Genomic DNA, 13,877 nt, shown 5'->3' with positions numbered 1-13,877 from the left:
TGCTTACCGAATGCAAGTCTTATCCCATAGCATAACTTCATACTTACTGAGAAGGAATATTTATATAAACATAAAGACTAATAAACGCCGCAATGCATGTGATGAGTGGCAGGATGTATTATTACATACAATATGCGATGATACATCTTGCCCATTGTATTAATGTTTCATAAATATATTTGGATTCAATGATTTCTGCCTGGATCATTAACCCCAGAGGTGCTCAGTCTGTGAATTGTTACCCCAAGTGCGGATCTTGAGTGAAGTATCCCCATACAGTATATACAGGTGTTGGATAGATGGATCCAGTTGTCTAGGACATTAATATGAAAATATAAAAGGGACTTTATTATACAGTATACGGTACTAATAGCTCGATTTTACTGTCTACTCAGATGGGGGGGGACATGAAGCTGGTGGTAAAAGTATATTACGTATGGTATACCTTTCAATACTCCTGATTTTTACACTAAGAACGGGGTGTGGCTTCATGATAGTGTAGATGTGGTATGAGGAACAGAACAGGAAGGTCTGTGCTTTAAACAGATCATGAGAGGGGCTTATTTTGTTCTTGTTCGTTAAAACATTGAGATATGCGAAACGCGTAGTGCATAGTGTAGTGGCTCTACCAAAGCCAAAATATAATATGGGAGAAAGGCATCAACACTTCCTCATGTCTATACATGATGTTTCATAAATTGTACCTTTTACCTACAAAGAGACTATGCGGCGATTTTGTGCTTTGAACCAAAGGCCTCATTCAGACCCACTCGCAAGCGGCTGTCCGCTCGCAAGTGGGTCGATGGTGTGCACTGCGCATGCGCACGACGGAGGGAGCTCCGTCGTGCGCATGCGCCAGACGCGACGAGCGAAGGACTTTCCTTCGCTCGTTGTGTCTGATCAAAGGGGGCGTGCTATCGATGTTGACTGACAGCACGCCCCCTTTGGTGGGCGTGCCGGGGGCGTGCCTGCCAGACGGAGGCGTTCCCAAGGGAACGCCTACCGTCAGAAGCCGGCCCCACTGACATCACTAGTGATGTCAGTGGGAGTGATTTTGGCTCTGCTAGAGCCAAAATCACTCCAGGGCTTGTGGTCGAAAAACCCGACCACAGGCTTCTGGTTGCACTGGCGATGGTCGCGATGGTAAAGACCATCGCGACCATCATCCTGCACGCTCGTATATGCTGTGAGTGGTGACCCACAGCTATACGAGCGTCCAGGAGGACGCTCCATTTTTATGGAGGACGGCCCTCATTCAGAGCGAGCGCTCTGCTCAGAGCGTCCGGCTCTGAATGAGGGCCCAAGTTCCGATTAATTTAAGATAAACATGGGAATAAACTGAATAATAATTTAAGATTTATGTAATAAAAAAAGGTTGGTTCTACTGTTGGGATTAGATTTTGATGTAATGTTTTTAGTCATGCACGGTGTCCCTAGTCTGCAGGGACATCTACCTAGACCACGGGTTCTCGAACTCGGTCCTCAGGACCCCAAACGGTGCATGTTTTCCAGGTATCCTTACATAATCACAACAGAAATAATTAGCTCCAACTGTGAAACCTCCAAATGTGTCAGTGAGTCATGACTACGCCTGTGCACCTGCTGGGTGACCTGGAAAACGTGACCTGTGTGGGGTCCTGAGGACCGAGTTTGAGAACCATTGACCTAGACCAGTGATTCCCAACCTCGGTCCTCAAGGCACACCAACAGTCCTGGTTTTAGTGATATCCATGCTTAAGCACAGATGGTTAAATCAAAATAACTGAGGTACTAATTAAGTCACCTGTGCTCAAGTATGGCTATCCTTAAAACCTGAACTGTTAGTGTGCCTTGAGGACCGTGGTTGGGAATCCCTGACCTAGACCATCAAGAGCCTGATTAAGACCCAGTGGCCCTAGATAAGACACATTTGTTTGCAGCCCCCTTCCTCTGTTTATAAAAAAAATTACTCGTAAAAATGGGTAACAGTAATCTGGGCCCCTCACTACAAGGTGGCCCTTAGGCAGCAGTCTTGGTTGTCTAATCCAGGATGTTTTTGCGCATTTCACATATAAGTGCCATTGTAAGTAAGTACTGTGTATAATTAGCTTAGTGATATACTCAAACTAAACTCAAATAATGTCTCTCTGATCCCGTTTAGACAAATAAGATATAAATTTGCAAACTATAACAATTTGTTGCCATTAAAGTATCCAACACACCTACAAACCTTGGAAGCAGCCCTTATTAGAGCGAGACCTAAATCATACTGTCCTACTTTCCCAAAACGCCCAGACGGCTCCTGAAAATCGGTTGGTGCCCCTGGCCGTCCGGAAGACTGGCCAAGTCTCCCAGAGCCAACCGCCAACCCGCCCACTTACCAAGCAAGAGTGGACGGCCCGAGCGTCCAATTACTCCATTTGCGTTGAATTGCATCATTGTGGCCTCGCATCCGTTTGACAATTCTGACAATCGACCACTTTCTCGCGACCCGTCCCACCACTGAGCTGACCTGGCAGCCCCCTCCCAGAGTCGGTAAGAATGACCAAAATCCATGACAATGCAGGCTACAAATTCACTAGGAACCAATGACATCACTGAGGCATGAGGCACTGAGGGGAAGTATATGGTTGGAAATGAGCTAAGCCAGTAAAATGCCTCCACTGTGGAGACTTTAAATCTATTTCCCCAGATAGGAGCCTTGCTGCCGACATTTAGCGTAGATTATATGGCTATCTGGAGTCATCTCCACGTTCTGTGATTAATATAAGTGACAGGATTAGTCGGTGACTTCTAATGATATACAGCAAGTGCATGTTATCCCCTATACACAGTTATAGGCCCATAGTTGCAGGTGTTAGTGGTTTATGTCAGCAAACACAACACAGAGAAAAAAAAAACCCTCTACAAGATTGTTGCTCCAACTAAATGACACCAAATCCTGCGAATGAGTTACATCTGTGCGCCCAACTGCTGTTTACCATAGCGATCACAGTCCTTTTTAATTTGGGATTTCTTTTTGGGTTATTTTTTTCCACAAGGCTGGAGCAGCTGTTCTCCTCGCTAACTGCATCGCAACATAATGCATCGTCTGGGGGCGGCGTTACGGGAGTGAGAGAGAGGTGTCATGGAAGACAGACGGGGTGCAGCGATCGGAATACTGTCTTGTAAAAAATAATTTATTTGCATAAACAAGCGTTCATCCATCGTATAAAGACGGGGCCAATTGGCAGGAACAGAGGATGAAGTTCTGCAGGAAAAAAAATGAGTTATTTTATTCTACATTTCTAGAGATTCTGCGCCAAGACACTAATCAGAGCTGCAGCCAGGGAGATATAAATCTGGGAAGTCTGAACGGCAATGTATAGGAAACATGGCTCTCGATAGATTACCAATATGTACGTGTTGCGGTTTCATTGCTGAAAACACCATCACCAGATTTATTACAGGAACACGTTAGAACTTTGCAAAGCAAAAAGCCAAGTGTTTACGGCCATAGCAGACTTAGCAAAGTATGACAGGAGGTCTGCTCTGAACCTGCTGCATTAGCACAAACATTGCTGGTGATAAATATAGCTGCATAGTCTGCATTAATAGAATACCATACAGGACTATGGTGCTCAAAGCATGAGACCCACAGTCACTGCCTGTCTAATGACATAGGACTGCTGCAGGACAGTCCATGCAACACTACAAAGAGTAAAAAATGGGGCAGGTGGAGCTACAGCTCCAGGTCTCCACATAATTATAGGCCCATCATCATGGTGGCATGATAATAACTGGCTGCCTATGCATACTGTATATATATATATTTCTTTTTTAATTCTTCAATTTGTCTATTTTTATGAATGTAGAGTCACAGTGGGGATGATACTATAAGATGTGTACGGCTCTGGCCACACCCACAACTCACTAATCACACACCCTCATGGCACTGGCCACACCCACACTGCACTAATCACACACCCTCATGGCACTGGCCACACCCACACTGCACTAATCACACACCCTCATGGCACTGGCCACACCCACACTGCACTAATCACACACCCTCATGGCACTGGCCACACCCACACTGCACTAATCACACACCCTCATGGCACTGGCCACACCCACACTGCACTAATCACACACCCTCATGGCACTGGCCACACCCACACTGCACTAATCACACACCCTCATGGCACTGGCCACACCCACACTGCACTAATCACACGCCCTCATGGCACTGGCCACACCCACACTGCACTAATCACACGCCCTCATGGCACTGGCCACACCCACACTGCACTGGTCACACTCCCACTGCATTGGTCACAGCTCCTCCCCTCCTCAGTATAGGCCATTGAGAATTTTCAGCCCCCCAGGCCCATATAGCCCTCAATCCGGCCCTGAATCACTGTTCCTTATTTTAGGTGTGTTCAAGGCATACTTGCCTACCCTCCCGGAAGTCGCGGGAGGCTCGCGTTTTTCGAATAACCCCCCGCACCACCGGAACGGTAGGCACTTCTCCCGCATTCTGCCCACTTCACTAGTGAAGTGGGCAGAATGGGCAGAATATTACCTGGGATCGTCGGGTTCGTGCGTTGTGGGGCGGGGCCTAATGACTGGATTCTATGAGAATTGTGTATTTTAGCCCCGCCCCTTATTTTAAATATCTGGTGTCCGTGGCAAATTCCCATGAGGGGGTGGAGCTTACTGATGCAACCAAGTCGGCCCGCCCCCATCTCCACCCACTTGTTCCTCCTCCCCAGGCTACTCCCAGGGAGGTGAATGTATAAATCGGCAAGCATGGTTCAAAGGAATTTTGGGTGTTTCAGTTAGAAGCTGATTGGTTGCTCTGGGCAATTGCTCTACTTTATCTCTCCCAAAGGCTGGATACATCTCGCCCTTAGTGTGGATAGTCATTTCCTGATAGAGAACAGCCTTGTGAGGAACGTGCATGTTGTTCTGTGTTTGGGAAGTGGAAATTCACTGGACAAATTTGTGGATTTGCCCAAACAAGATTTGGGGCTTATACATTGTATTTATAAATTAGCATTTTGCAAAACACTCTGTTCCGCTGTGAAAAGCTATGGGTGTGACATCATGCTGCAGCCTTGAAACAGTTTTACTGTGGGTCCAATACGCCAGAATCTCATAGCGCAAAATCTAAGAAGGAGGCCTGAATTTCCCAATGTGGTTCTACAACACACATGGTAACCTCCCCCTTCCTCCCCCTTTGTACGTGGGCCAGAAATTTCTCTTGGTGGCCATGAAAAAAAAACTATTCAAAACGGTAAATGGAAATGGACTGGAGGTGACGTTGCCGATAGCAACCAATGAGATGTTTGCATTATTTTCTAAACGTCACTGGCAAAATTAAACTTACAATCTGATTGGTTGCTAAAGGCAACAGTAACCTACAGAACAGTTTTTACATACATATCCTAATGTGCAGGTTACATAATCAGGCATGCTCTATAGGGGATGTTTTGTTTTACCCTACTGACGAGCTGCATTTTGTTATTGTCACAATCTCTAGTAAAAACTATAATTCCAACTCGGTGACACAGCGTTTCACATCCCCAGCGCAGACAGCAATATCCGATGGGGATTTAAACCCCCTCCCCACGGTAACAGTGTAATGACGCTGCCAAGGGTGCGGGATGTATATGTAGCTGCATTAAACCTTATCCAGTAAGCAGAATAAGAATATAACACTTCTGTTACTGTAGGATACCTTCTACTAGAGTGTGCGTCTAAGCATGGGGGCGCCCACTTCTGCCTTCTCATATCCGTCGGACGACGTGCACCAGGCTAAACAGCAGGAACATCGCGCAGCTTCTGAGTGACGCCTGACCTGTCTCAAACACTGCGTCTTTCCTGACAGAGTTCTGAGAGCTCTCATACTGCGAAGAAGATCACAATGGATAATTTATGCACGCCCAGGAAGCGGTGTCAGACACGCCTGCATTTGCCTAACCACACCCGCCTATAACCTCCCCCAAGCCATGATGGCCTGTCACTCACTTTGCGAGTGAAACCTCTGTGTGAGCATAATCACAAACAATCGCTGCGCGTGCGCAGTCCGGCTTACACGCATGCACAATGGCTAACAATCGCTCAACCTCCATAAATATCAGCGTAGAACGCTGAACCAGGCCCGTAGTACGCAGCGCTTACAGATGATATTTCAGTCATTCAAGCCAGTCCCTGCCCCAGTGGAGGTTACAATCTACAGCGCGTGCTTCAGAGAAGTACGCGCTACCGAAGTTTACGCAGTTGAGCGATTACCAGTAAGTCTCGCGTGCGTCTAAGTCGCTGTGCCCATGTGCCATGGTACATCACTGCAGATGCTGGCAGCAACAATATACTCGCAGTGTGATTGACAGTCAGGGAGCGTTCAGGGGAAGTGGCAGCAAAGAACGCAGGCGCATTGCAACCGTTTAGGCAGCCTGTCACAGCCTGCGTCTGCGATCCCATACCCAAAAATACATCTCGGGCGTTCCTGCGCCCATTCTGCGGGACCATAGAACTGCGACAATCAAATGACTCGCAGACCGACGCTGCATCTCTGAAAGCAGACGCTGGGATTTGCAGAGTCGCAAGTGGGCGTCGAACTACATCTCCCAGCGGCTGCCAAATTTGCATATTTTCGCTTAGCAGCTGCGTACAGGATCGCAAGTGCGAGAAACCAGAGTACCCGGAGGAACACCCTTGCAACGCAGAGAGAACATACAAACTCCGCTCAGATATTGCCTAGGTCAGGAAAGGAACTCATGACCTCAGGACCGTGAGGTAGAAATGCTATCCACTACCCGAACTGTGCTGCATGACCCTTCATTACCGTCCCCACATCATGCTATTGTGAATATTTTCTGATTCCTTGCTATGAATTTACTCCATGTCCTGTTACACAGCCCTAAAACACTCTCTCTCTTCTCTCCCTCTCCCCTGTCTCTTCCTTTTTTTGTCTTTTTCCCTAGTTAGCAGCCCAAGTCCTGGAAGATAAAGGCGTGGGGTTTGGGTTAGTAGACTCTGAAGAGGACTCCGCTGTAGCCAAGAAGCTCGGTGAGTCCATGGTGGAATCAGGGGTGGGGTATGGAAGGGTCTCTGCTGCCGTAACTTACTTGTGTGCTCCTATCACGCTCACATAAGCCGCCCGGGGTGTTGGGAGCGTAGGGGACTTGCCATAGACAGGGGATAACACAAATGGCAGCACCAATGAGCACTAGAAGCACTACAGAGTAGAAATACACAGATATTATTGCGATGGTTCTCAGAGCCATCAGTCCACGGTGACGTTCAAAAATGTGCACAAAATTAGACTAAATAATTGGGGTGGAATTCCAGCAAAGTGACCAGGATCTACATTGTGTAGCATTATTAATGTTTTTTTCTATGCAAAGAAAAGCGAACATAGGACCTGACTCAGAGCCGCTCGCAAGATGCAAGAAGGGGCTGCGTATGCATATCAAGTGATCGCTCTTTGCGCTGTACGGACGCCCTCTATATCTTAGTGAGCGACAGCAGTTAGCGTACGCTGGACTATAAATCCTCCCACCTGTCACTCGCAGCACACGTCATCTCCGGGAAGTGTCTGATTAATCGTGAACATCGAGGGCCATCGGAGCTGCTCGCAGCGCTTGGGGTTGACCTAACCTACCCCAAGCACTGCGAGCAGTTCTGGCTAAAAAACAACCAAGTCACGTGTGCAATGCTACTTTGCTAATTATGCACACCCATTAAACGCCGGTCTGACAGTCAGACACGCCTGCGTTTGCACAACCACTCCCCCGTTCACAAGCACCCTCCCCTGTTACCACCCACAAACGGCGCTATCTGTCACTCAAAGTAGCGTCCTGTCTGTGTACTACGAGAGCTCGATTGTACATCGCAGATGCTAGATTGCGCATGCGCACTGCGACTTAGATGCATGCGCAGACGGGCGACAACCGCGAGCAAGCGCAGCTTAACGAGAGGCTCTGAATCAGGTCCATTGTACTCAAGACACGGTAATGTTGGCTTTTGTAAGTAATTGTATAATAACAAAAAGTAAATAAAAAATACTGGGGGGAGATGTATCAAACTTTCTAAACAGGACTGGTGTAGGCTGATTATCCTCGTCAGAAGGTTTCATACATCTCCCGCATTAGTACAGGTAAGCCATTTACACGCGGACATGCAATATGACAGAGTAGGGGGTTTGGCGGAGCTTATACTGTATCACAAACACATTTAAAGATTTCCAAACGGCTAAAATCAATTAAAGTTAAAAGATGTTTGAATAATACGACCTTGAGGTGCTTCATTGGCACTGAGGTATTTCTGATATATACAGTACTAGCGACGGGCCTAACTATAATGGGTGCAGGGTGTGCGGTGCACACGGGCTCCTGGGTCCAGGGGGGGCACACAACGCACACCCTGCACCCCTATTTTTTATACTTACCGCTCCAAAGAACCGCGTTGGCGGTAGTAGCGCTACACAAAACTCCTGGAAAAATGGCTGCGGCAGCCATTTTCCCGGCGTTTTGCGCATGCGCAGTAGGGAAATCGCTGGAAAAATGCCATGCCATTTCCCCAGTCACCTGCACATGTGCAGTAGACTCAACTAGTAAACTAATGCCCAGAGTCTACTGCTTTGTCAGTGCGCTGCGTGCCACTTGGGAGAGAGGAGGGGGCCCCGGACGGGGAATGAACACTAGCCCCCTCCTCTCTTAATACGCCCCTGACTAGCGACCCGCACCGGCTTTGCACGGGAGCAATTTTGAATTTACAGTGATTAGTCTTTTTTAACCGAGGTCTTATAAGATTGCCTTGTAGACGACATTAGTCGTTTTCCTGACGTAAAAGGGTAAAGTTGTCCATGAGAAAAACAGTCTCCACAGGTCACCTCCAGCCACGTTATAGGCTTGTCCCTGTGCAGTATTTATTGGTAGGCCAAAGCAGGGTCTTACCAGGAATTGGACTAATTTGAAACAGGAATATTAAAAAAATGTTGTGTCGGTAACCAGGGATTACATCATTTTTTTCTGGAGAAACCGGATAATACGTATCAATCTACATGGTATAAAATATAGTCCATCGTTGTGATATATCTGTAACGGTTTAGGCAGCGTAAGAGCCAGGAAAGCGCTCCAATGTCATTGACTTGTTTCACTAAAATCCTCACTGCCCGGCTTCCTTGTGTCATACATTAATGTTACATACACCTAAGCCTTCCTCCACACATGATCTATACCATAGTGACACCTACATCACTAATATCATCACTGCCCGGCTTCCTTGTGTCATACACTAATGTTACATACACCTAAGCCTTCCTCCACACATGATCTATACCATAGTGACACCTACATCACTAAAATCCTCACTGCCCGGCTTCCTTGTGTCATACATTACTGTGTCATACACCTAATCCTTCCTCCACACATGCTCTATAGACTAGTGACAGCTACATCACTAATATCATCACTGCCCGGCTCCCTATTATCATACATTACTGTGTCATACACCTAATCCTTCCTCCACACATGCTCTATACACTAGTGACAGCTACATCACTAATATCATCACTGCTCTGCTCCCTATTGTCATACATTACTGTGTCATACACCTAAGCCTTCCTCCACGCATGATCTATACCATAGTGACACCTACATCACTAATATCCTCACTGCCCGGCTTCCTTGTGTCATACATTAATGTTACATACACCTAAGCCTTCCTCCACGCATGATCTATACACTAGTGACAGCTACATCACTAATATCATCACTACTCTGCTCCCTATTGTCATACATTACTGTGTCATACACCTAAGCCTTCCTCCACACATGATCTATACCATAGTGACACCTACATCACTAATATCATCACTGCCCGGCTCCCTTGTGTCATACATTAATGTTACATACACCTAAGCCTTCCTCTACACATGCTCTATACACTAATGACACCTACATCAGTAATATCATCACTGCTCTGCTCCCTATTGTCATACATTACTGTGTCCTACACCTAATCCTTCCTCCACACATGCTCTATACACTAGTGACAGCTACATCACTAATATCATCACTGCTCTGCTCCCTTGTGTCATACATTACTGTGTCCTACACCTAATCCTTCCTCCACACATGCTCTATACACTAGTGACAGCTACATCACTAATATCATCACTGCCCGGCTCCCTATTATCATACATTACTGTGTCCTACACCTAATCCTTCCTCCACACATGCTCTACACACTAGTGACAGCTACATCACTAATATCATCACTGCTCTGCTCCCTTGTGTCATACATTACTGTGTCCTACACCTAATCCTTCCTCCACACATGCTCTATACACTAGTGACAGCTATATCACTAATATCATCACTGCTCTGCTCCCTATTCTCATACATTACTGTGTCCTACACCTAATCCTTCCTCCACACATGCTCTATACACTAGTGACACCTACATCACTAATATCATCACTGCTCTGCTCCCTTGTGTCATACATTACTGTGTCATACACCTAATCCTTCCCCCACACATGCTCTATACACTAGTGACAGCTACATCACTAATATCATCACTGCTCTGCTCCCTATTGTCATACATTACTGTGTCCTACACCTAATCCTTCCTCCACACATGCTCTATACACTAGTGACATCTACATCACTAATATCATCACTGCTCTGCTCCCTTGTGTCATACATTACTGTGTCATACACCTAATCCTTCCCCCACACATGCTCTATACACTAGTGACAGCTACATCACTAATATCATCACTGCCCGGCTCCCTTGTGTCATACATTAATGTTACATACACCTAATCCTTCCTCCACACATGATCTATACAATAGTGACATCTACATCACTAATATCATCACTGCTCTGCTCCCTATTGTCATACATTACTGTGTCATACACCTAATCCTTCCTCCACATATGCTCTATACACTAGTGACATCTACATCACTAATATCATCACTGCTCTGCTCCCTATTGTCATACATTACTGTGTCATACACCTAAGCCTTCCTCCACACATGATCTATACCATAGTGACACCTACATCACTAATATCATCACTGCCCGGCTCCCTTGTGTCATACATTAATGTTACATACACCTAAGCCTTCCTCTACACATGCTCTATACACTAGTGACACCTACATCACTAATATCATCACTGCTCTGCTCCCTATTGTCATACATTACTGTGTCATACACCTAATCCTTCCTCCACACATGCTCTATACACTAGTGACACCTACATCACTAATATCCTCACTGCTCTGCTCCCTTGTGTCATACATTACTGTGTCCTACACCTAATCCTTCCTCCACACATGCTCTATACACTAGTGACATCTACATCACTAATCTCATCACTGCTCTGCTCCCATGTGTCATACATTACTGTGTCATACACCTAATCCTTCCTCCACACATGCTCTATACACTAGTGACATCTACATCACTAATATCATCACTGCTCTGCTCCCTATTGTCATACATTACTGTGTCATACACCTAATCCTTCCTCCACGCATGATCTATACCATAGTGACACCTACATCACTAATATCATCACTGCCCGGCTTCCTTGTGTCATACACTAATGTTACATACACCTAAGCCTTCCTCCACACATGATCTATACCATAGTGACACCTACATCACTAAAATCCTCACTGCCCGGCTTCCTTGTGTCATACATTACTGTGTCATACACCTAATCCTTCCTCCACACATGCTCTATACACTAGTGACAGCTACATCACTAATATCATCACTGCCCGGCTCCCTATTATCATACATTACTGTGTCATACACCTAATCCTTCCTCCACACATGCTCTATACACTAGTGACAGCTACATCACTAATATCATCACTGCCCGGCTCCCTATTATCATACATTAATGTTACATACACCTAAGCCTTCCTCCACGCATGATCTATACCATAGTGACACCTACATCACTAAAATCCTCACTGCCCGGCTTCCTTGTGTCATACATTACTGTGTCCTACACCTAATCCTTCCTCCACACATGATCTATACCATAGTGACACCTACATCACTAATATCATCACTGCCCAGCTCCCTATTGTCATACATTAATGTTACATACACCTAATCCTTCCTCCACACATGCTCTATACACTAGTGACATCTACATCACTAATATCATCACTGCTCTGCTCCATTGTGTCATACATTACTGTGTCACACACCTAATCCTTCCTCCACACATGCTCTATACACTAGTGACACCTACATCACTAATATCATCACTGCTCTGCTCCCTATTGTCATACATTAATGTTACATACACCTAATCCTTCCTCCACACATGCTCTATACACTAGTGACATCTACATCACTAATATCATCACTGCCCGGCTCCCTTGTGTCATACATTAATGTTACATACACCTAAGCCTTCCTCCACGCATGCTCTATACACTAGTGACATCTACATCACTAATATCATCACTGCCCGGCTCCCTTGTGTCATACATTAATGTTACATACACCTAAGCCTTCCTCCACACATGATCTATACCATAGTGACACCTACATCACTAAAATCCTCACTGCCCGGCTTCCTTGTGTCATACATTACTGTGTCATACACCTAATCCTTCCTCCACACATGCTCTATACACTAGTGACAGCTGTATCACTAATATCATCACTGCTCTGCTCCCTATTGTCATACATTACTGTGTCACACACCTAATCCTTCCTCCACACATGCTCTATACACTAGTGACATCTACATCACTAATATCATCACTGCTCTGCTCCCTATTGTCATACATTACTGTGTCATACACCTAATCCTTCCTCCACACATGCTCTATACACTAGTGACAGCTACATCACTAATATCATCACTGCTCGGCTCCCTTGTGTCATACATTACTGTGTAATACACCTAATCCTTCCTCCACACATGCTCTATACACTAGTGACAGCTACATCACTAATATCATCACTGCTCTGCTCCCTATTGTCATACATTAATGTTACATACACCTAATCCTTCCTCCACACATGCTCTATACACTAGTGACAGCTACATCACTAATATCATCACTGCTCTGCTCCCTATTGTCATACATTAATGTGTCATACACCTAATCCTTCCCCCACACATGCTCTATACACTAGTGACAGCTACATCACTAATATCATCACTGCTCTGATCCCTATTGTCATACATTACTGTGTCATACACCTAATCCTTCCCCCACACATGCTCTATACACTAGTGACAACTACATCACTAATATCATCACTGCTCTGCTCCCTTGTGTCATACATTACTGTGTCCTACACCTAATCCTTCCTCCACACATGCTCTATACACTAGTGACAGCTACATCACTAATATCTTCACTGCTCGGCTCCCTTGTGTCATACATTACTGTGTAATACACCTAATCCTTCCTCCACACATGCTCTATACACTAGTGACAGCTACATCACTAATATCATCACTGCTCTGCTCCCTTGTGTCATACATTACTGTGTCCTACACCTAATCCTTCCTCCACACATGCTCTACACACTAGTGACATCTACATCACTAATATCATCACTGCTCTGCTCCCTTGTATCATACATTACTGTGTCCTACACCTAATCCTTCCTCCACACATGCTCTATACACTACTGACATCTACATCACTAATATCATCACTGCTCTGATCCCTATTGTCATACATTACTGTGTCCTACACCTAATCCTTCCTCCACACATGCTCTACACACTAGTGACATCTACATCACTAATATCATCACTGCTCTGCTCCCTTGTGTCATACATTACTGTGTCATACACCTAATCCTTCCTCCACACATGCTCTATACACTAGTGACACCTACATCACTAATAT

General features: G+C 45.6%; 1 protein-coding gene across 1 annotated transcript in view; it reads left to right on the top strand.

The window, feature by feature from the left end:
- The window catches only part of CASQ1 (calsequestrin 1), a 91,688-nt gene that overhangs the window by 16,984 nt on the left and 60,827 nt on the right, over positions 1–13,877 (top strand). Inside the window, exon 2 of the mRNA XM_088467596.1 lies at positions 6,948–7,032. Within this exon, the coding sequence (XP_088323722.1) occupies positions 6,948–7,032 (85 nt within the window). The remainder of the gene's footprint in view (positions 1–6,947; positions 7,033–13,877) is intronic.

This window comes from Taudactylus pleione, unplaced genomic scaffold (genome assembly GCF_031769625.1).
Source record: "Taudactylus pleione unplaced genomic scaffold, aTauple2 ptg000073l, whole genome shotgun sequence".
NCBI lineage: Eukaryota > Metazoa > Chordata > Amphibia > Anura > Myobatrachidae > Taudactylus > Taudactylus pleione.
The sequence above is the reverse complement of the archived record's forward strand: the minus strand, read 5'-3'. Positions and strand labels throughout refer to the sequence as shown.